The sequence below is a fragment of the Populus euphratica genome, unplaced genomic scaffold, assembly GCF_000495115.2.
Source record: "Populus euphratica unplaced genomic scaffold, PopEup_1.0 scaffold47.1, whole genome shotgun sequence".
Taxonomy (NCBI): Eukaryota; Viridiplantae; Streptophyta; class Magnoliopsida; order Malpighiales; family Salicaceae; genus Populus; species Populus euphratica.
In genome coordinates this window covers 5,241-26,610 of record NW_011499925.1, presented here as the reverse complement: position 1 = coordinate 26,610, position 21,370 = coordinate 5,241, and the positions used below count along the sequence as shown (strand labels likewise).

Genomic DNA, 21,370 nt, shown 5'->3' with positions numbered 1-21,370 from the left:
TGTACAATGAATAAGATATAAATATAATAGAAACCCGACTCGTAGCTAGCTATTATCATTGATTTCTCTTAATTTTGATGAAAAAGATTTCTTTAACATTAAAAAAATCATTATACAATCTTTATTATTATTTTTTGGACCATGTAAACTCTTGTCCTCGATTTCTAATATAAGGCCCAGCCCCAAGCAAAGCCTACAGAAAAGAACAAAGTTCATGTGTAGTGTGGGCTTTTAGTCCAGCCCAAAACAATTAAATATATATATGAAAATTGGAAAATATTTGGATAATCCACCAAAGCAGCTAGGAAAGGGTTCGCACATCCAAAAATAATAACCAGAAGAAGAAGAGGAGGTTGAAGAAGTAATGGCTGTAGTAAATTCAATCACTGCAACATTAACATCAATCCCTTCTCTTACAATCTCGACTCCTCTTTCATTTCCTTGTAGAACAACAAAGCTCTCTTCCGTTTCTCTTAACAACAATGCCTTCAAGACGAACACCACCCTTATACCCTCCCTTTCAACAAGTAGGGTTTTTGCCGCTCCTGAAGCTTTGGATTCTCAAACCACTCTAGACCCACTTCCAGATACCCTCGATGCACCTTATTCTGATACCTTCCAGGTCTCTATATGTCTCTCTCTCTCTCGTAAAGTTATCATTTGTTTTTCTTTCAATTATGACAAGTTTTTCAATTTTCTGTTCGGTTTCCCGTAGTGAGAAATTACTTAGTCTTACTCAATTCACTTATTAATCTTGAATCTTGTAGGTTGAAGGTTCTGAGACACTTAGTACTCAGTCAGTCAGTATCGCTGCAGATGCAGACAAAGTAATATATTTACATATTTCTATCTCCTTTATCATTTTACCTTTCTTACATTATATAGAGGAAATTAAAGAATCAGCATTGCAAAATTATGAAGCTTGCATCTGTTGGGGAATTCTTCCATTTACTCTATGAGTAATTTTGTGGTGTTGTATTAATGGTGATGCTTGTATCTGTTGGGGAATTCTTCCATTTACTCTATGGGTAATTTTGTGGTGTTTTATTAATGTTGTAGCCAAGATAATAGAACACTTTGATATTTGATTTGATTTTCTATTTATTTCGATCTTCAATTCAATGAATTAAAGATAATTTTGGTGGCTCCTTTTCATGATTCTTTGTTTTCTTAATCTTATTCGTTGCTTGTTTCCATGGTGAAAATTTTTTACGCGCAACACATTATTCTGTGCTAAGTAAGAAGGAATGTCTCCATCTGGCTGCTCATGGACACTTAGATGATATGGAGTTTCTCTTGGCTGGTGTACATACTGCAGGGAATATTATGTGTACTAAACAGTGAATTCTAAACTTTGGTTATTTATGGGGGTTAATTTTATAGACTGTTGTTTTTTGAGCTTTGCTTCAAATGGAAGCCTTTCTTTGATATGCATGCTTCCGAGTAAGAATTCTTGTTCAAATATCTATGTCTGGGGTCAATTGAAGACTGAATGACCCTCATTGTTTATGGTCTATTATTTTTCTGTCCTGCACTATGTAATCACTCTATAAAACTTCATGCATATAGTTAAGTGCGGAGTTTTCATTTTGTCTCTATGTTGCTTGTGTTTTTAGATGGCACCGAAGCAGAAAATTAGAATCAAACTAAGATCTTTTTGGGTCAAATTGATCGAGGACTCCTGCAAGCAGATAATGGATGCTGCAAGGACCACCAATGCAAAGACCATGGGTCCTGTGCCATTACCAACCAAGAAGCGTGTATACTGTGTTCTTAAATCCCCCCATGTGCACAAGGATGCAAGGTTCCATTTCGAGATCCGAACCCACCAGCGTCTTATAGATATTCTGTACCCAACTGCACAAACAATCGATTCGTTGATGCAACTGGACATTCCTGCTGGAGTTGATGTAGAGGTCAAGCTCTGAAGTTAGTGATCCTTCAGTCAGGTAAACTTCATGACATTTTTTTAGTTTCTCCAAATCATTTGCTCAGTTATGACTTGGCTCCATAAACCAGCATCGCAGAATCCCAAGTTTTTTTTATTCCTCTCTCTCTCTCTCTCTCCTTTTTCTCCTCTTTTATTATTCTTATTGCATTATGTATGCAATGCGATCCAATATGAAGTATTTGACAACTTAATCCCACTGCCTCAGTATTTCCTGGATCTCTTACATGATTGCTAGCATGAATGGTGCGCTGTTTAGTGTAGCAGAAGAAAGATTATTAGTGGCAAGAGTGAAGTAACAATTGTGATGATTTTCATTTATTTCAGGGTCTTTAGCTTAAAAGTATTTTCATAACTAGATGCTTGGATGAAAAATTTCTGACGTTCTTATTTTCCATCCTTTGCACTTAACTATGTCAGCTATGAAACTTGAACCCCCTGCTGGCAGCTTCTATTGTAAATCTCATCTTTTGTGCTTGGTTTTATGCTGATACATTCTTTGTGGGGGCAGTGCTTGAAAGTAGAAAATGGATGATGACCTCCCTGCAATCATCTGCATTGCTTTGTAATTGTTGTTTTCATTTCATCTTGGTATTGTAGCTAGTCTATCATAATATTCTCATTGGTATTGTAGCTATGGTAACCTTAACATATTGTTCTGGGGTGTATCTCACAGCATATTTACTTTCTTTTGATCCCCTATTCTTGTTTTAAATCTTAACATTTCTTGATGCTTCTGAAATGAATGTTATTATTCTAGGTGCTGGATTTCTTCCTAGAAGACTAAGATAAGAAAAGTTGCTGATTCATTCAAGGCTATGGAAGGTGATTGCATGAACAAGATTATTAATATGGCATACCCATCCAACAACGGCTTCCTTTACCCCTTTTTTTGCTTGGATGATTTTGCAAGCAATACTATCATGTATGAAAATTCATCATTGCTGATCAGATATTCGTAGTGAAACATAGGTGTATAGAGCTTTCTGTCTGTTTCTTATGTTATGATTTACGTTTTCTTATATGCAAACATTGCAGCCAATGAATGAATCAACCTCAATTAATTTTCCTTTCTGATCTAAGCTCGTATTTTCTCTTTGTACTGTGCATGCGTGCATTTCAGTCAATAGTTGTCTTCAATCTGCGAAGCATGCTGGGAATCGCCTCTTTTAGCAAACAATTTGTTTTTTCCGGCAAGTTATTTCATTTACTATAGGGCAAATGATTTGTTCATCTCAAAGGTTTAAGTAAAATCGAATTTTAGTCTGAATTCTTAAAGCCTTTACATCATAGTGCCTGGACTTCCATGTTATGGTAAATCTTTAGCCCCGCCATAGGTATTCTATCTTTTGAATTAAAACTATGTTCCACGCTACAGGCCTAGCGCTATAGATTTTAGAAACTCGAAAACTAAAGGCTATTTAAATTACAAGCTCAGGAACATGAAAACAACCTGCCCTTCACTTTTCTGTGTTGAATGATCCCCCACAAGTTAAATGGCTCGATGTATAATCTTGCTCTGAAGTGGATCAACAATATGGGCCGCCATTTCTTCCGAGAACTGATAGCCTCATAGGAGGAGCACCTTGGTTTCTTCGACATGTCGGGCGTGTAAAAGGAGCACCTTATGGCGACTCTTTTCTACCTGTTCATCATTACTACTATGGAATCAGATCCAAACCAGGCAAGAACTTGACCAAGCTAACATGATCATCATTACAGGTGTGTTATACGGATTGACAAGAGCCCATATTAAAATGAAGTGCTAGCTGTTTTCTTTTTCTTCCTACTCCCTCCCTCCCTTCAATCAAATCATTCCATTTTAATTAAATTTATTTCAGAATACTGTGCTGTGATACATGTTATAGTTGTCTAGTAGCCATTATGTGATTTGCAGCGGGTTATGTTGTTTTTTTAATATATATATATATATATATATATATATATATAAAAGGTATACAAGTTGTTTTTTAATGTATTTTTTAACATAAATAAATTTTAAATATAAATTGAATTCTAAATTGAAAATTTTGATATAAGTATCTAGATAAATAAATTAATAGCCTTTTATATAAACAAATGAAAAAATAATTAAAAATAACTACAAATTTAAAAAAATTAAGAAATGAATGCAAATTAAGATATTCAATCATATAAAATAAGACATTCACTTGATTGTATTCACTAAATTTATTTATTTAAATTAATAAAATATATATCTACATCATAAAAAACTCATGACCTAAAAGATAAAAACTAATGAAATTAACTGAATAAACTTACGCTTTAAAAAAATTAAAAAATACCAAATACATCAAAAATATTATTTAAAAATAAATATTTTTTATTTTTAAAAATAAATTTTATTTCTATAAAACCAAAAAAATTAAATAAATTAGAATAATATCTTAAAAAATCAAACACGAACATAACAATTCTAACTCAATTCATATTAAAAAAAAAAAAGGCATGCTAAACTCGTGACTTGGAATTATAAGATCAGGATAACTCCATGAAAAAAATTAAAAATAATCACAAAACTAATATTAAAAAAAAAATTGAATCCCCAGTAAATCAAATATCAAAAGATAAAATCATAAAAATATCAATTATAGAAAAGCATTCAAAAAAATAAGGGTGAAAATACAATTCATTACAAGAGAAATAAAAATTTGATTTGACATGAGCTCTACAGTGAATCGTAATTTTTTTAAAAGAAAAGGCATGGTACAAAGACAACTTGTAAATTAAAAAAATTTATCTAAACATCTAATAATCATTTATGTAAATTAATAATAACTAAAAAAAATGAAAAAAATTAAGAGATAAACGTGGATCAATATATTTGATCTCGCAAAATGAGACATGTACCCATGTGTTAACTGAACTTTTTTTATTAAAATCAATAAAAGATAATAGAAATAAAAACACATAAATAAAATTAAAAAAATAATGCAAAAAAATAGTAATTAAACTAACTAGGATTAAGTTCGACATAAAAATTAACTGAAATTAAATGTTTAAGGAAAGATAAAATGAAAATAAATGTTTAGGGATGGAATTGAAAAAAAAAATTAATCAAGAAAATAACTAAAAAAAAATAGTAATTAAAAGAATATGACTAAATTTGATAAAAAAAAATTAAAGAAATTAAATGACCAAGGATGAAATCAAAAATAAAATCCAATTAAAAATAATCAATATAATTAAAACAATTGCAATTAAGAGAAGAGGGACTGAATCTTAAGCAAAAGGAAATTGAAGGGATGGTTTAATTTTTGTATGGCTAGCATGCAACAAGGAAAAAAGAAAAGCAAATTGATGTTAAATCCAACTGAACGACGATGCACACTTTATCTAAAAAGAAAAAAATATCAAAACAAATCAAATGATATAATGAAAGTATAATTAATAGCACCGAAGCCAGCCGCACGTGTCACTTGAAGTTGGCGGAGCTACTTATGTGTTGACACGTGTGGCAATAACTTTCTTTTTTTTTGCACAAAATAAAAAATGACCTTAGGACTAAAGAATAATAACAGAAAAAAATCATCATGAAATTACAATCAAACCTCTAAAATCAAAGTTAAAAAAATTAGATATTAATGGTAAAGAAGTAGTTATCTTGTCCAATGAGAAACATAATTATTATAACGTCCTTAAACCAAAGGTTTTGACCATTTACTTTTTAAAGTCAACATTGTAATTTAAATGCCAACCAAAGTATTTAAACCTAGCCCGGTTCAAGGCCGGGTTCTAGATTTTGACCGAGTCATTGGGTTTTGGTCGAGTCGGCCGGGTCAATTTCTATTTTAAAAAAAATTCAAAATGGTGTCATTTTAGTAAAAAAAATAAAAATCAACGGGTTGCAACCGGATTTTACCGGGTCGTCCGGGTTTCCGGGTCAACTCGCCGGGTCGGCCAGGTCATGGCTTATCCTATTTTTTCATCAACCCGACCCGATTTCAGCCTCGGGTCGGCCGGGTTCAGGGTCGACCCACCGGGTCAGGCCGAGTTTTAAAACACTGATGCCAACATTAATATAAAATTTTTGAAACAACTGCTATTATCCCTGAGAATGACAAATAAACCTATGGAAAAAAATAACAATATCCCCATACCAGGTCTTCAAGGCTATGAAATTTTATTGTGCAAATTCTACAGTAGAATATATCTTAGTCTATAGTACATATATATTAGAAATCTCACATGGTTTAGAGTTTCACTTAATGACTATTGTTGTGCCTATTTGTTTTTGTATTTTTGAAATATTTTTTAAAAAATAATTTTTTTATTTGTTTTGTTTTAAATTATTTTTTTATATTTTCAGATCATTTTGAAGAAAAAAAATTATTTATATATATTTTTAAATAAAAAATACTTTTATAAAAAACTGCTGCTATAATGACAAATCTGTTTAGAGAGATGAGTTCAATTGACATTATTTGATTGCAACTGTGTAATATAGAATCCAATTGACTCAATTAAAAACACAGATGCTAAATAGATGATTTGGGAATAATATAAGGACTAAATTATGGGTCTAATTTAACCTTAAAATATTCGAAGCCACTTCTGTTTTTACAGAAAAAATATCAACTGCACGTTCTATAAGATATTCCTTTTCGTCATTGACAAAATAATAAAAATAAATAAACCTTTCACTAGTTTTAGAGGTCTTTTCACAAATGAACAAGAGAAAACAAAATGATGATTTTTTGTCACTGTACTATTGATAAAGGATAACTCATCTTTTTTGTAATTTTAAAATATAATAAAATAAACAAACTATTTTTAAAAACAAAAAAAAAATCTAAACTAGTGTTGAAGTTTTTTTTTATATTTTTAATATGATTTTTTAGTTACATTTAAATTTAAAATAGTTAATTTAATATTTTAATAAATAAAAAATATAATCAAGAAAAAAAATATAATAACATGAGCAACAAGTAGGAGACAGAGACGCTCATAATCTTTTGGCAACATGTGAAGTGTTTCTAATAGTTAAATATTTTTTTTCATGTCATTAAAATTATTACAACGTTTTTTGTTCTATTGAGGTGGCGCGTGATATTAATGATGGAATGATAACAATATATTTTTTTTTTTACTCTTGAAATCCTTGTGGGAAATTTAAAATTTCAAAATTTTCCTTTTATTTATTAAAATTTCAACTTTATTTTTTATTTTTTTTATTTTTTTAAGTCATTTTGTAAAATTTCAATTTTATTTTTCAATCTCAATTTGTAATATATTATTTTATTCAATTTGATCCTCGTTATTTTGATTATTTTTAGGGTTCTTTTATTAAACTGTTATTTATTTTCAATCTTACCATTCAATTAAAATTTTTTAATTATTCTCTAATTTATTTTTTATTTCAATTTTATTTTTTATTTTTTAATTTTTGTTTTAGATCCTTTTGTATAATTGATTTTTTTCAATTTTAGTTTACAATATTAAGTTGATTTAAAATTAAACTTTGGAGCTTTTTCAGAAAGGATGCTTCTAATTTAATGATCCAAATCACATATTGATATCATTTTTCTTTTTAAATAGGCTTTATAATTTTTTTTGTTTTTCTATTAAATTATCTTAATTTCATGACTTAAATCTCGAGTTTGACGTATTAATAAGAGTTGGCTCAGTTCTTTTTACAAGGTCATTTTTTTTTATCATTATCTTCTAAATTTGGTTCTTTTAAAATTAATTTTTTTTTATTTTGAATTTTATTGCGTTATCCTATTAACATGATTTGAGTTGCAAGTTACGATTATCTTACCTGATATTTATTTTTTATTGAGTGGTGTTTATTAGTTAATTTTATCTTTCTACAATTAATTTATTCAAATTCAAATTTTATAATTGTTTTTACTATTTAATGAATTACCTCACTCGTATTATTTCTGAACATCATTTCTTCGGAGAGAAATCCGGCCCCGCAGCGTAGCAATGGATGGTCCACCAATCTAGAAATAACTCTAAGCCGGCTTTTTCTAGGTTGTGATGGAAACGTATCACCAGCTACGTGCTATCCAATGTGGTCAAGCTGCATTTCTATTGGCTGGTTAACGATGTTTATACCAGCCCTAGTTGGCAACTTGCTTCAATTATGAAGACGCAACTGTGGAGAAAGAATTCAAAACAGTGTAGTTGAAGTTTCCATCCATTTCGAAATTAAACTCTTTTCTACCTGCGGAATCAGATCCAAAACAGGCAAGAACTTTGTCCAATCTAACATGATCATCATCACAGGTGTGCTGTTTCATGGATTGATTGACATTAGCCAATATTAAAATGAAGTGCTAGCCGTTCTCCCTTCCTCCCTCCCTTCAATCAAATCATTCGATTTTGGTTGGATTTAGTTCAGGATTCTGTGCTGCAGTGCCTGTTATGGCCGAGTGATGACTACTGCTAATTAAATCGACAGAATTATAATGGGTTTAGTTTAACCTTAAAATTAATATTCGAAGCTTCTTCTGTTCTTGGAGGACTTTCACGCCAGAGAGAGAATATCAACTGCATATTCGATAAGATATTCCTTTTCTTCATTGCCACAAGAAAAGACCTTTCACTGGTGGGTGCGTGGGCGATCCTAGATCACCATGTCCATGTTTTGTAGCTGGCTGGGCGAAGGACATGCTTATCCCCTAACTATTATCTTAATCCAAACGATGATATATCTCGATGAACGACTATATCTTAGTTTTTTTATCATCATCAACAACTCTTTATATTCTTTATTTACACATATAATTATTGATTTATTCTATCATTAACAACTCTTTGTGATGTTTTCATTCCGCAAATGAAATATTTTCTTACGCTAAAAAACACCAGAAGGGACTGCAGATTTTATTGTTTTTTGCCTTAAAACGCGTAGCAAGAGCAACCGGACTAGTCATACAAGTAAACTCCATTGGAGTTCTTTTGGATTCGAGAAGAAAGCAAGAAGAAGTTAATCATAGATGCTGCTAAATACACACCCACACCCACACCCACACCCACACCCACGTGTGTGTGGATAGAATCATGGGAGCTCCAGTAGAAAAAGGAAACAGTGGAAAAAGGTGCATGGATGCGTAGATGTTCAGCAGCACAGTGAGTAGTTGGTGAAGAAAAGCTGAACTGCATTCATGATTCTCGGGGCCCTACCACTTCCATTACCGCTCCATTCTGCCTCTTGTTTTTCAGAGAAAATATTCATTTATATATATATATATATATATATTATAATGGAGAAACAAATATTGGTGCCCTCCCAATCTACTACCGAGAAGAATAACACTATAATTTATCCGTCAAGTTGGTATTAATTTTATTTAAAGAACAAATGCTTTTAGTCAAGATTAATGCAAGTTATTCTTCAGTAAACATGGACGTGATCGAGAATTCGCAGATTTCTTATTTCATTATTCGATTCTACTTTTATAAGTTTTTTTTAGATTAACATGGGTATCCGGGTCAGCTTGCGCGCATCACGACTAATCCTACGAATTCTGAAATTAACGATTATGTAAGTCTTCAATGATCATCATATGAACAATTAAGGATTCAAATCCCTTTTATAAGTTGTTTTAATCAAGGATCTGCTTGTTGGAAATTGACAGTAAAGCCATTTTCTTTTATTTTCTGCATGGAAGAGTGACTTATGATCAAGCCATGGATGATAGATTATTGTATAAAGAAAACCATGCTCTTTGTAATTCTTTGATTAGCTTCCTCGTACATGAAATTCACAATGCACTTTTCTCTTAGGTCTTTGCTTCGTGATTATTTTATTTCAAGGTCCAAGTTTACTTTCCTCTCAAGTCTATGCTTCGTGATTACTTTTCTCTGAGGTCCCAGTTTTATCTCTCTACTTCACACTTTCTATATCAAAGTTATTTACAGCCTCTCTTATTGGTTTCTTTACTGCTTTTCTTTAGTGCCTTTGATGGAAAGTAATTTTTTTAAAAAAATTTATGTTTATTTATTATTACAAGAGTTGGTAAACATAAAATATTTTCAGCTAAAAAAAATTAGTTTGATTTTTTAAAAAATATTTATTTTTTTATTTTGGATAGAAAATATTTTTTTAAAATTATAAAAAATTTAGTAATATTATGTTATTTGTTAATTATATCAAATTTGATTCTAAAATTTTTAATTTATATATATATATATATATATATTTTATTTTGAATATTTTTTTAATTTTATCTTTTAAAATTTAATTTTTATATTAACTCTAGTTTTTATTTTTATAATTATTATTTACCTTTTCCTTATATTTTTTAATTGAAAATTTTTATCTATCAAGTTTAGTCTTTATTCTTGTGATTGTTACTTATCTTATTTAAAATAATTTATGAAATGATTATTATTATTATTATTTTATCTTTTAATTTTTTAATTTATTAAATTTGATTTCTATTATTTTACTTATTATTTATTTTATTTAGTATAATTTATAAAATTATATTTTTTTAATTTCAATTTCATTTTATTTTTTAATTGTTTCTTATTATTTTAATAAACTTGAAAAAATAAAATATTAATAAATTATTTTTTTAATTTATTTTCTGTAAAATAATTGAAAAGTATTTTTTAATTTATTTTTTATTATATTATTAAATACTAAAAAATAATTTATTTTTGTATAATTTATTTTCTAACAAACGGCCTTATTGTTCGTTCTTGATTTTTATCAACTCCTGCTCGTCGTGAACACTCTTAATCTTTGCTCCTCGTTTGAACTCCTCAGATTCCAATTATTACGAGAACCATGCGATGATTAATAACAGTGAAATAATTATCAGCCTTTTACAATTCAAATCCTAAATCTCAATTTCAGCAGCTGATTGGGGAATAAATAATAATTAATTGACAATAATAATATATCATCAAAACCCATTTAGCTATACAAAGCTAGCCGGTAAGGTTTGTGTAGCTAATTTTATATTTTTGAACAATTAAGGGGAGGTTTAAGGGTGAAAATTGATTCATTAAGATTTTCAGAGTGTTTATTTGATGTTCTCAGTGAAAATAAATACAAGAAAAGGGTTTTGAATTCAAAAGTATTTGGAACCTGAATTTTCAACCACATCTCCAGTAGCTAAAACTTGAGCCTGGAAATATGACGTCATTTATTTTATTTATTTATAACAAAAAGATAGATAATGTATCGTTGGACCTTATTTAAAGAAAAAAAAAAGGAGAAAAAAGGCTATGTATGTAGGCTCAATCTTCGAGGCCTAGGTGCCCCCGCCTCTATGTGTAGTCTTTATTTTTTGATATAATTTTTCCTTTTAGCTTTTCATTGAAATTCATTATAAAAAAAAATATTTAACATAATATTCACATGAGTTGTTGGAAAAGCCACAGCATTCTTTTTCTTTTTTCAAGGCAGTATGCGTGGTTGATAATGGCTAGTTTGTCGCCTTTAATGGTTTTTTTCCCATTTATTTTTCTCTTTCATTTCCTTAATTTTCATATTAGCTCTCTTGATCTTTAAAATTGTTTTCTTAGTTTATAAAAAAATTGTGATGATATTTTTTTAATTTTTAATTTTTTTTCTTGAGGTTTTTGCATAATTTAATTTGTTTTTAATTTTATCATTGAGTTTTAATTTATAATATATTGTTTTCAATTTCATCTTCATTTTTTTAATTATTATTTTTTGTTGGGTTCTTTTGTTAAATTTATTTATTTTTATTTTCACTTTTCAATATATTTTTTTTTTACTTTTTATATCAATTCTAACTCTTATTTTTTTAGGTGTTTTTACTAAATCAACTTTTCTTTTTAACTTTACTATTCAATTAAAAATAAATTTATTTTATATTTGAATTTTAATCCTTATTCTTTTTAATGATATATATATATAGGTTTCGAATTTTTTTATATAGTTAATTTTTTTTTAATTTTATGCTTTGATATTTAATTGAATGAGAATTAAACTTAATATTTTTTTTATATAGAGTACTTCAAGTCTAATAACTCGGATTATATGTTGAAAATTTAATGTAAATTGATATTATTTGTTTTTTAAATGATTTTTTTAATTTTTTTATAAGGTTATCTTGATTTCATGATTTAAACTGTAAATTAATAAAATAATCTAAGTTGACTTGACTCGAATTACTAAAATTACAAGTTTATCATACTAATTTTAATTGGCTATATCTAATTTTTTCAGTTTTTTTAATTTCTTATCATTCTTTTTTATCTAATAGGTTAAATATTAAACTACATGATTTGTTTTTTAATTTTTTTTCCAAGTTATAGTGATTATTTTCTTAATTTTTCTTTGTCAATTTATTGTTATTTTTTCAATTATGTGATTTAAATAAAAATCAATTTATTCAATTTATTCAAGTTTATAATTTAAATCATTTTTTTTCTCAAAACATCTTTACTATACTTGAATATATATATTTCTTTTAAATAATTTGGACCCATAAGGTATTGGGAGTATAAACCTAATATAATATTAAATAATATTTAAGAATATAGTAATAATTATTTTTTAAAATGATTTTTACTTGAAAAATATTAAAGTGATATTTTTTATATTTTAAAATTAATTTGTGATATTATTATGTTAAAATAATTTAAAAATATAAAAAATATTTTAATTTGTTTTTTTTTTTTAAAAAACATGTTGAAAGTTCTCCTAGATGCATTCTAAATCAGCTCGTAACTTCTAGAAGATACAAATGCAAAGGATTGCCATATATATATATATACTTTCCCAATTTTATAGCCGCTTCTTTGACTTTTTGGAGAGAAGCGGGCACATTCATGTCGACATGAATGAATGTAGAAGATGCAGATAATATGCACACTTGGCAGCCACATGAGTCATCGTATAATGTAAACTAAAATATTAAAACCAAAGGAACAGTTGACTGTTCATGACGTAATCAATTACATACCAGGGAAGGATGGCTTGGAAGAAAAGCCAGATTTTAATTGTTGTGGCGGTTGCGTTTTTTTATTTACAATTAAATTAAAATAATACTTTTAATATTGACATATAAATAACAAAAAAAATTAAAACAAAAATATAAAAAGATTTAAAAACAATTTTAAAAAACAAGAGTAATCGTACCTCATTAACAGGGAACAAAAGGGCCCAGCCACAGACAGTAATAAATTGTGGTGTCATTTCCCAGGAAAACCTGTCTGTACATGTGAATGTGACTCAACCACGTCATCACTAACGTCACAACTTCTGTCCTATCCTGTGGTGACTGACTGACTTGTCAAACCAGTTTCGTAGACGAATTTAAATCCTCCATTACTATAGGAATAAAATAATTAAACATTATCCACAATTTCACTCCTAATTATACTCTTAAACTAATCATGTACGCATTGATGTTTCAGCATGAACGGATCTCATAGAAGACATTTTTGTGCTCTTTCACTTTATTTGGATGTATAATTATGGTTATTTTTTAAAAATTATTTTTAAAATTAATATATTAAAATAATTTAAAAATATCAAAGATATGTTAATTTAAAATAAAAAAATTAATTTTAAAAAAATTAATTTTAAAATATAATAACAAATAAACATGATAACATGAGAAAAAAATTATTTGATATATAATCTAATTGGTTAAAATCAAACCACATCAATAAATATACAAAAACACAAATATAATTTCAGGTATTTTCCCATTAAATATGTCAATAAATCAAATAAATATGTAAATAAATCAATAAATATGTCAATTCCCACATATGTTCTTATATCACATGGAGAGCTCTTAAATGAAAACTCTTATTCACGGGGCATGTTGGAACTTTAAAAACTATAAGAATAATATTGGAAAATTTTAAACTATAAGGATAGAAATGAGATTATATAGAGACAAAAGCGAAGTTTATCCTTCTTTTTTTAATCCACAAATCAAAAATAGAGAAATCATCATAAATACAAAACAAAAAGAAAATTATGGTAAATCAATATATATTTTTTTATCTTAATCTTAATATCAAAAAAATTACTAGATCTTGATTAATTTAACTTAGCTGAATTAACCTACTAAAAAATAAAGTTCTCCTAGCAAAAACATACTCTATATATCATACTTAAATTCAAGATTTTATTTAAAAAAAAAACAAATACCTAACGACTACATTTGATTATAAACCAAGATATCTGTAGCGTGTGACGGGCACCTTTTTCTTGTTTACTGGTATATGTGTAGGGTGATTATGGTGTGTGAGAGCCAATGGAGAACTTTCTTACCTGTAAACGAAGCCTTGAGTGGTGGACAAGGCTGCTTTAGCCTCCATTAAATGATACTCCATCTTTGTCCATCCAAAATTCCAAACGGCAAAATCCTGTATCATTTTCTTGTTCCTTTCTTTGTCCATAAAAATAAAATAAAAATAAAGCCCTTTTGTTTCCACTCCCATGAAAGTTCTGGTCATAGCTCCCCCTCCTCTCTCTATATAAGACTTTTTCCCCTCCTCTCGCTCTCCTCAAACCTCTATTATTTCAACAGCACGATCCCTCTTCTTCGATCCCTCTTTCAGTCACAAACTTCATTACCTCTACCATAATAACAGACCAATGGCCGCTTGTATTGACACCCCACGAACAGACACCTCTCAGCTTTCTCGCAATCCTAACAGGTCTCAATCAGATGATCATGCCTACAACTACTCGAAGCTTTGCAGGCCTCCTCTTGTTTCTTGCACACCCTTTTCCAGGAATCACACAAAAACCATCAACAAGTCTGCTGTCGCTGATGATTTTGATGAACAGAATAGCTTATGGCTTACAATGAAAGAAGAAGCAAGGTTAGATGTTGAACAAGAACCAATACTATCTAGCTACTACTTCTCCTCCATTTTGTGTCACAAGTCATTAGAAAGAGCGCTGGCTAATCTTCTCTCAATAAAGCTGAGTAATTCCAGTCTTCCTAGTACCACTCTTTTTGACCTCTTTGCTGGGGTCCTTGAAGAGAGCCCTGAAATCATTAGAGCTGTGGAGGAGGATTTGAAAGCTGTAAAAGAGAGAGACCCTGCATGCGTGAGCTATGTTCACTCTTTCTTGAATTTCAAAGGTTTTCTAGCATGCCAAGCACACAGAGTGGCACACAAGTTATGGTCACAACGTAGACAAATTCTAGCTCTATTGATACAAAATAGAGCATCTGAGGTTTTCGCAGTTGATATCCATCCCGGGGCAAAGATTGGTCAAGGAATATTGTTTGATCATGCCACAGGAGTGATTGTTGGAGAGACCGCTGTGATTGGAAACAATGTGTCAATTTTGCATAATGTGACCTTGGGAGGCACAGGGAAGGCATGTGGAGATAGGCATCCAAAGATTGGGAATGGGGTGTTGATTGGGGCTGGAACTTGTATTCTGGGAAATATTAAGATTGGTGATGGGGCCAAGATTGGGGCTGGCTCACTGGTGTTACATGAAGTGCCACCTAGAACTACCGCTGTTGGGAATCCAGCTAGGCTGATTGGAGGGAAGAAGAATCCAATTAAGCTCGATAAGATTCCTAGTTTCACCATGGATCATACCTCACATATTTCTGAGTGGTCTGATTATGTTATTTAGATGACTTTTCTTGTTTCCATGTTTCGAGATCTTGGAGTTTTTGTTTGTTTGTTTGTGTTGGGAGTGAGAATTGAAGTTCTCCAGCTATTAGCAAACAGAGTAGGCTCTGTCCTGATTTTATTCAGCGATATATTGTATATGTATTGCCTTGTGACGTTATTAAAGATCACATCTTCTCGAAGTATAAATCTAATCAATCTATGTTTCTGTTGCTTCTAGCTATTTCTCTTCCAATTGTATTGATTTACACACTTAAGTCTCTTTTTTTGTTCCATTTGCTTGTTCTGTTTTGTTGTCTGTTTCTGAAAACTTTCCCAGATTTGTTGACTGCAATATTAGAAGGTAGTATCAATAGACTAGTGCTCCAAAGCTTTTTATTTGGAGGAAGGTCTGGTCTAGTTACAAGCTGCAGCGTCGAAATGAAGGTGGTGGACATTGTTATAAATGCTCCGGGCTAATGATCCATTACTTGGGATGAGATTTGCTAGATCCATTATTTGATCTGTCACTAGTTTTGGGAAAGTTAATACAGAAGCTGCACCGTGTGCGTTTGGTGCTGTGTTGCAGGGTGGTTTTTGCTCACGAAATGTACTTTCAAAACACAGTTACAAACGGTGAAAACTTGTACATGATAGAGGCCATGATCATTGCTGCAGCCTCAGGTAGGGAAGGGCGTGTAAACACCAGCCTCAAGAACGAGTGCAGGTGTTGAATTTGGTGACTTCTGAGACGTTCAATGATTTTCAGGTTCTTTTTATGTGAACCAATCACTCGAACAAGTCTGGCTAACTGGGGTCAAATCTAGTCCACCTGTTGAAGGATAAAGTAGGTCAAATCTGTGATGGCAGGCCAAACCACTGATCTTCTCGTTGGCCAGCTTCCATCTTTTGTTTCCTACTCCAGTTAGTCGACAGAAACATCGATGTATCACATTTGACCATGCACATCAATTACCAAATCCATATTCCTCCTATGAGAAGATGGACTCCAACAGGCTGCACTCTGTTATACTGTGGTACTGCCTCCTCTTCTTTCTCAGGCCAGTTATTATGGCACAAAAAGCTCAAAATCAAAACTTTCCTTGCAATGCCAATGATCTATTCAGAAGCTCTGGCGGGTTAAAACTGCGGTCCTCGCCTAGACTCAGTTGTTGCTGCCATACAGCGGGCACCTCCCTTGTATTCCTAGATCAAATGGACGGAGACGAAAACAACACAAAAAAAAAAAAAAACAAGTATAAGCTTTATAGAATTTTACCGAAGAGGGTTACTTTACAAAAACTTCTATTCCGTGATATTTCTTTTCAAATATTATGTTTATAAAAAAATTTACTTAAATAAATTAAAAAAACAACTTGGAGGAAAATAAAAGACAAGCAATTATAATCCTAAATAAACAATGAAAAATAAAATTATTGAGAAAATTAAATAGGAAACAATAAAAAACAACTAAAAAAAATATTATTTTTTTTAAAACCTCTTGTTTTTCAGTTTATTTGACAATCTAGTTGTGGTTACTTTTACAAATAACTTCTCGTTTTAAAATATATATTAATAATTTTTTATTTTTTAAAATTATTTTTGATATCAGCGTATTAAAATAATTTAAAAACACGAAAAATATATTAATTTAAAATAAATAAAAAATAAAATAAAATTTAAATTTTTTTAAAAACACTTTAAAAATAAAAAGAAACATTAAAAAAACTCAATTTACATTTTTTGAATAATAAAAAGTTTGTAATAAAAAGAATTAATATAGTCTAAGTCAACAATTTTCTTTTATTTGTTGAACACCTTTTATATTATATTTGCACTAAACCTTGAATTTATATTATTAATGAAATAATTATTATCTTTACTGTAATTAAACATGTTATCATTGTTAATATATTTATTATTGTAATAAACATCATAATATAGAATAGTAATTTATATCTATTTTATTATAAAAAATAAAAAAAAACTGTATACTATAGTAACCCCGATAAAATAATTGGATTTAAAGATTTTAAAGGTGTTTAGGATTGAATTTCAATTTACTTTTATAAAAATTAATTTTTTTTTTATTTTAATTTTTTAGATCCTTTTAATATATTATTTGTATCAAAAATAAATTTTAAAATATAAAATTTTTTAATATATTTTTAAATAAAAAATATTTTAAAAAATAAATATTAAAAAATTTTTTTAATGAATTTTTTTTAGTACTATAAAGTCGTACTATCATATACTATAGCCTTTGCTTTCATGTACTACCATCGCTCCCAATCTCACGCCGCTTTGATAATTAACTAAAGCTGTGGCATGTTAGCGCGCTAATTTGATTGCAGGGCGTTTAGGCTTAGCTGCAATTAATTAATACTTGTTCACCGATATAATAATAATAATAATAATCTTGCAGCTCCAGAAAACAGAGTAAATAGTTTATTCCAGACAAACACTTCTGATCTGCCTAGGGTCATTCGGATTGAATAATTTATATCAAACTTGTTGAAATAGAACGAGGTACGATCCAACTACAGGACAAATACGATTGTCAAACACAATTACTGATATCACACATGGAGTAATAGAATCTAGACTGGTAATGAAACACAGTGCGAAAATGAAGTAGAACGAGATGCTATCCAACTACAGGACAGGTATGATTATCAAATAAAGATTCCTGTCCTGGGCGGCTAACGCTAAGGTTGGCCTCAGAACTTCAACTGAAACATCATATATAGAAGAGAAGCAAATTTACTAACCATCACTCGATAATGGAGCAGCTTCAAATTCCCTCCTCCTTGGTCCTTCTTTCATCACTTCTCTTTATCTTCATGGTATTAAGGATACTCAAAAAGTCGAAAACCAAAGACTTAACTCCAAATTTACCCCCAGGTCCACGGAAGCTTCCTGTGATAGGAAACTTGCACCAGTTATTATGTTCTCTACCCCATCACCGCCTGCGAGACTTGGCCGAGAAACATGGACCTATTATGCACCTTCAACTCGGCCAGGTTCAGACCATTGTTATTTCTTCTCCAGAAACTGCTGAACAAGTGATGAAAGTCCATGATATCAACTTTGCTCATAGGCCCCATCTCCTTGTAGGACAAATCATCTTCTATAACTGCACGGACATTGCGACTGCAGTATATGGAGACTATTGGAGGCAGTTGCGGAAAGTTTCCATCTTGGAGCTATTAAGTCCTAAACGTGTGCAATCATTTAGATCTATCAGGGAGGAAGAGGTATCCAGTCTTATTGGAAGTATTTCTTCTAGTGCAGGATCAATAGTCAACCTTAGCAGGATGCTGTTTTCTGTAACATATAGCATCACTACGAGAGCAGCCTTCAGTAAATTGCGGAAAGAGGAAGAGATATTCGTTCCGCTTGTTCAGGGAATAATACAGGTGGGAGCAGGTTTTAATATAAGTGATCTTTTCCCTTCCATCAAATTGCTTCCATGGATAACTGGGATGAGGTCCAGAATGAAAAAGTTGCATCAAGAAGCTGACAGGATACTTGAAAGCATTATCAAAGAGCATAGAGCTCGCAAAGCGGAGGGCAATTCCAGTAACGAGGGTAAAGCACATGATCTTGTAGATGTTCTTCTAGATCTCCAGGAACATGGGAACCTCGACTTCTCCCTAACTACCGATAATATTAAGGCAGTCATCCTGGTAAGTGTTTATATTGCGGTACATTTGGTTTTGCATAGGCTGTATATTTGCTTACCTCAATTTGATTATCGTGTCTCGCTCTCAGGACCTTTTCATTGCTGGGACAGAGACATCATCAACTATTCTAGAATGGGCAATGTCAGAGCTGCTAAAGCACCCAGAAGTGATGGAAAAGGCTCAAACAGAGGTACGAGAGGTGTTTGGCAAAGATGGAAGTGTCGGTGAATTAAATTATTTGAAGATGGTTGTCAAAGAAACTATGAGATTACACCCTCCTCTCCCTTTGCTGCTTCCAAGAGAATGTCGAGAGGACTGTGGAATCAACGGATACAATATTCCCATTAAATTCAGAGTCCTAGTTAATGCATGGGCAATCGGAAGGGATTCAAATTATTGGGTTGATGCTGAGAGATTCCATCCTGAGAGATTTCTTGATAGCTCGATTGATTATAAAGGGGTTAATTTTGAGTTTACCCCTTTTGGTGCTGGAAGAAGGATGTGTCCAGGCATTCTGTTCGGCATAAGTAACGTCGATCTTCTACTAGCAAATTTGCTCTACCATTTTGACTGGAAGCTCCCAGGTGACATGGAGCCAGAAAGTCTAGACATGTCTGAAGCTTTTGGTGCCACGGTTAGAAGAAAAAATGCTCTGCATTTAACTCCTATTCTGCACCATCCTCATCCTGTTAGATCTCGAAAATCACAAGGAAAATGATCTTAAATGTGCTTGTTATGTTACGTAATGCCAATGGTGTTGCCCAGTCACGATAATAATAATAACAGTAATAAAAAGCGGCTCATTTTTCAGTGTTACCTTGACAGATGAATATTTGAACAATTGTTATCTTTAACTTTACCCAGAACTTATAATAATCCTACACTTTGATCCAATTTCAGCCCAAAATAGCTACAGGATGAACTGTTAATTTAAGTTATTGATTTATAATTTCTATGTTGTTCTGATAAAGATAACAGTTGATACACACATATTTTCTTACAGGACTTGCCATTTGGCGATACCAACAAATATAATAATTAAGTTCAAGTAATTATGAAATTCCATGAAGATTTGCAGCTTCCATTCTGATCTGCCGATCTTGTTAAGGTTACCAGAAATATATTTATTCAATGTATTAGCTTTTAAAAATAAAGATTGGCTTTTATGTGAAGTGGCAGATCCATTGATTGGAATAAATATTTTGAAGGAAAAAATAAAAATAAATTTATTTATTATAATTTTTTTTTAAAATGTTGATGGCTACCACTACTACAACCATTGAAATGCTTTCTAATTAAAAGATTGTCAAATAATGATCATAACTAAAAATATACTAATAAGCATTTTTAATTAGATTCTATCTTACCAGATCCCTAAGCTGGTTGAAGGTTAAAGTTAGTAAAATAAAAATATTTTTTAAAAATTATTATAAATTCATAACATATCGCCTAGTAGAATATGTGAGGCTTGAAAATTTTAAATTATTATTTTCATTGCGTTAATCTTTTTAAATACTCAGCAGGGCAACAAAATTATAATTAAATAATTAATTTGTTGATTGATTGAATATTTTGGTTGTTATTGATATTTACTGTAAATTAAATCCATGTGCAAAACATTGATTTTCTAAAACAAAAATATGCTTTAATTTTAATTATTGGCTTTAAAAAAAAAAACTTGATAGAGACTTTTTTTTTTAAAGTGTTTTTTCTACTAGTAAGATATATATATTTTTTCATATTTTTCAATTGGTTATTAATCTATTTTAAAGCTCACTATATAAATACTAGAAAAATATTCTATTTTATCAATTTAAATTTAAAATCCTTAATTATATATACTTTAGGTTCACAAGAAAAAAATTATATTTTTTAATATGGGATAAAAATCTTTTTTAGTTTAAATATGATTAGTACTTAAAAATGCATTTTTTATCAAGGTTTTATGTCATCATTTTGCACTTCAAATATCAATAACTCTTTAACTAAAACATGTTTTATAATAATATATCTAATAATATAAGATTCCTTTAATTTATGATAAATGTTCATTTTAAATGCTGGCCTATTACATAAATGAAAGGATTGATTGATGAATTTAAGAACTGAAATTGAAAGGACAAAGAGATGGCCAAACTTAGAAAAGAGATGTTGGTGCAATCCAAACCAGAACACTGTTTAG

At 30.3% G+C, this 21,370-nt stretch overlaps 3 protein-coding genes and 1 long non-coding RNA gene across 5 annotated transcripts; all 4 read left to right on the top strand.

Moving 5' to 3' along the window:
• The first annotated feature begins 271 nt into the window (after positions 1-271).
• On the top strand, positions 272-3,025 carry LOC105135553 (30S ribosomal protein S10, chloroplastic). The gene is made up of 4 exons (XM_011040467.1): positions 272-622; positions 768-827; positions 1,617-1,949; positions 2,709-3,025. Exons 1-3 carry the CDS (start codon positions 365-367, stop codon positions 1,926-1,928), a joined length of 630 nt encoding a protein of 209 aa, XP_011038769.1. The 5' UTR covers positions 272-364; the 3' UTR covers positions 1,929-1,949; positions 2,709-3,025.
• A 4,882-nt stretch (positions 3,026-7,907) lies between these two features.
• Positions 7,908-8,641, top strand: LOC105135552 (uncharacterized). 2 transcript variants are annotated; one of them, XR_844195.1, is made up of 2 exons: positions 7,908-8,203; positions 8,319-8,641. It is a non-coding gene; the product is annotated as an uncharacterized LOC105135552 (long non-coding RNA). The 2 variants fall into 2 exon arrangements; XR_844194.1 differs by having other exon boundaries at positions 8,314-8,641.
• Positions 8,642-14,317: 5,676 nt separating this feature from the next.
• Positions 14,318-15,746, top strand: LOC105135551 (serine acetyltransferase 1, chloroplastic-like). Its single transcript, XM_011040466.1, has one exon. The coding sequence runs from the start codon at positions 14,520-14,522 to the stop codon at positions 15,522-15,524; it is 1,005 nt and encodes a 334-aa protein (XP_011038768.1). The 5' UTR covers positions 14,318-14,519; the 3' UTR covers positions 15,525-15,746.
• A 2,481-nt stretch (positions 15,747-18,227) lies between these two features.
• On the top strand, positions 18,228-20,004 carry LOC105135550 (cytochrome P450 71D11-like). Its single transcript, XM_011040465.1, has 2 exons — positions 18,228-19,191; positions 19,277-20,004. The coding sequence occupies exons 1-2, from the start codon at positions 18,286-18,288 to the stop codon at positions 19,904-19,906; spliced, it is 1,536 nt and encodes a 511-aa protein (XP_011038767.1). The 5' UTR covers positions 18,228-18,285; the 3' UTR covers positions 19,907-20,004.
• Positions 20,005-21,370: the final 1,366 nt, after the last annotated feature.

What these genes read in the sequence shown, in the direction of transcription:
- LOC105135550 (XM_011040465.1), top strand. Translation starts at nt 18,286, where the DNA reads ATGGAGCAGCTTCAAATTCCCTCCTCCTTGGTCCTTCTTTCATCACTT. An exon ending in ATATTAAGGCAGTCATCCTG is followed by an intron (nt 19,192 to 19,276) that starts GTAAGTGTTTAT and finishes TCTCGCTCTCAG; the next exon opens with GACCTTTTCATTGCTGGGAC.
- LOC105135551 (XM_011040466.1), top strand. Translation starts at nt 14,520, where the DNA reads ATGGCCGCTTGTATTGACACCCCACGAACAGACACCTCTCAGCTTTCT.
- LOC105135553 (XM_011040467.1), top strand. Translation starts at nt 365, where the DNA reads ATGGCTGTAGTAAATTCAATCACTGCAACATTAACATCAATCCCTTCT. An exon ending in CTTATTCTGATACCTTCCAG is followed by an intron (nt 623 to 767) that starts GTCTCTATATGT and finishes TGAATCTTGTAG; the next exon opens with GTTGAAGGTTCTGAGACACT. An exon ending in TCGCTGCAGATGCAGACAAA is followed by an intron (nt 828 to 1,616) that starts GTAATATATTTA and finishes TTGTGTTTTTAG; the next exon opens with ATGGCACCGAAGCAGAAAAT.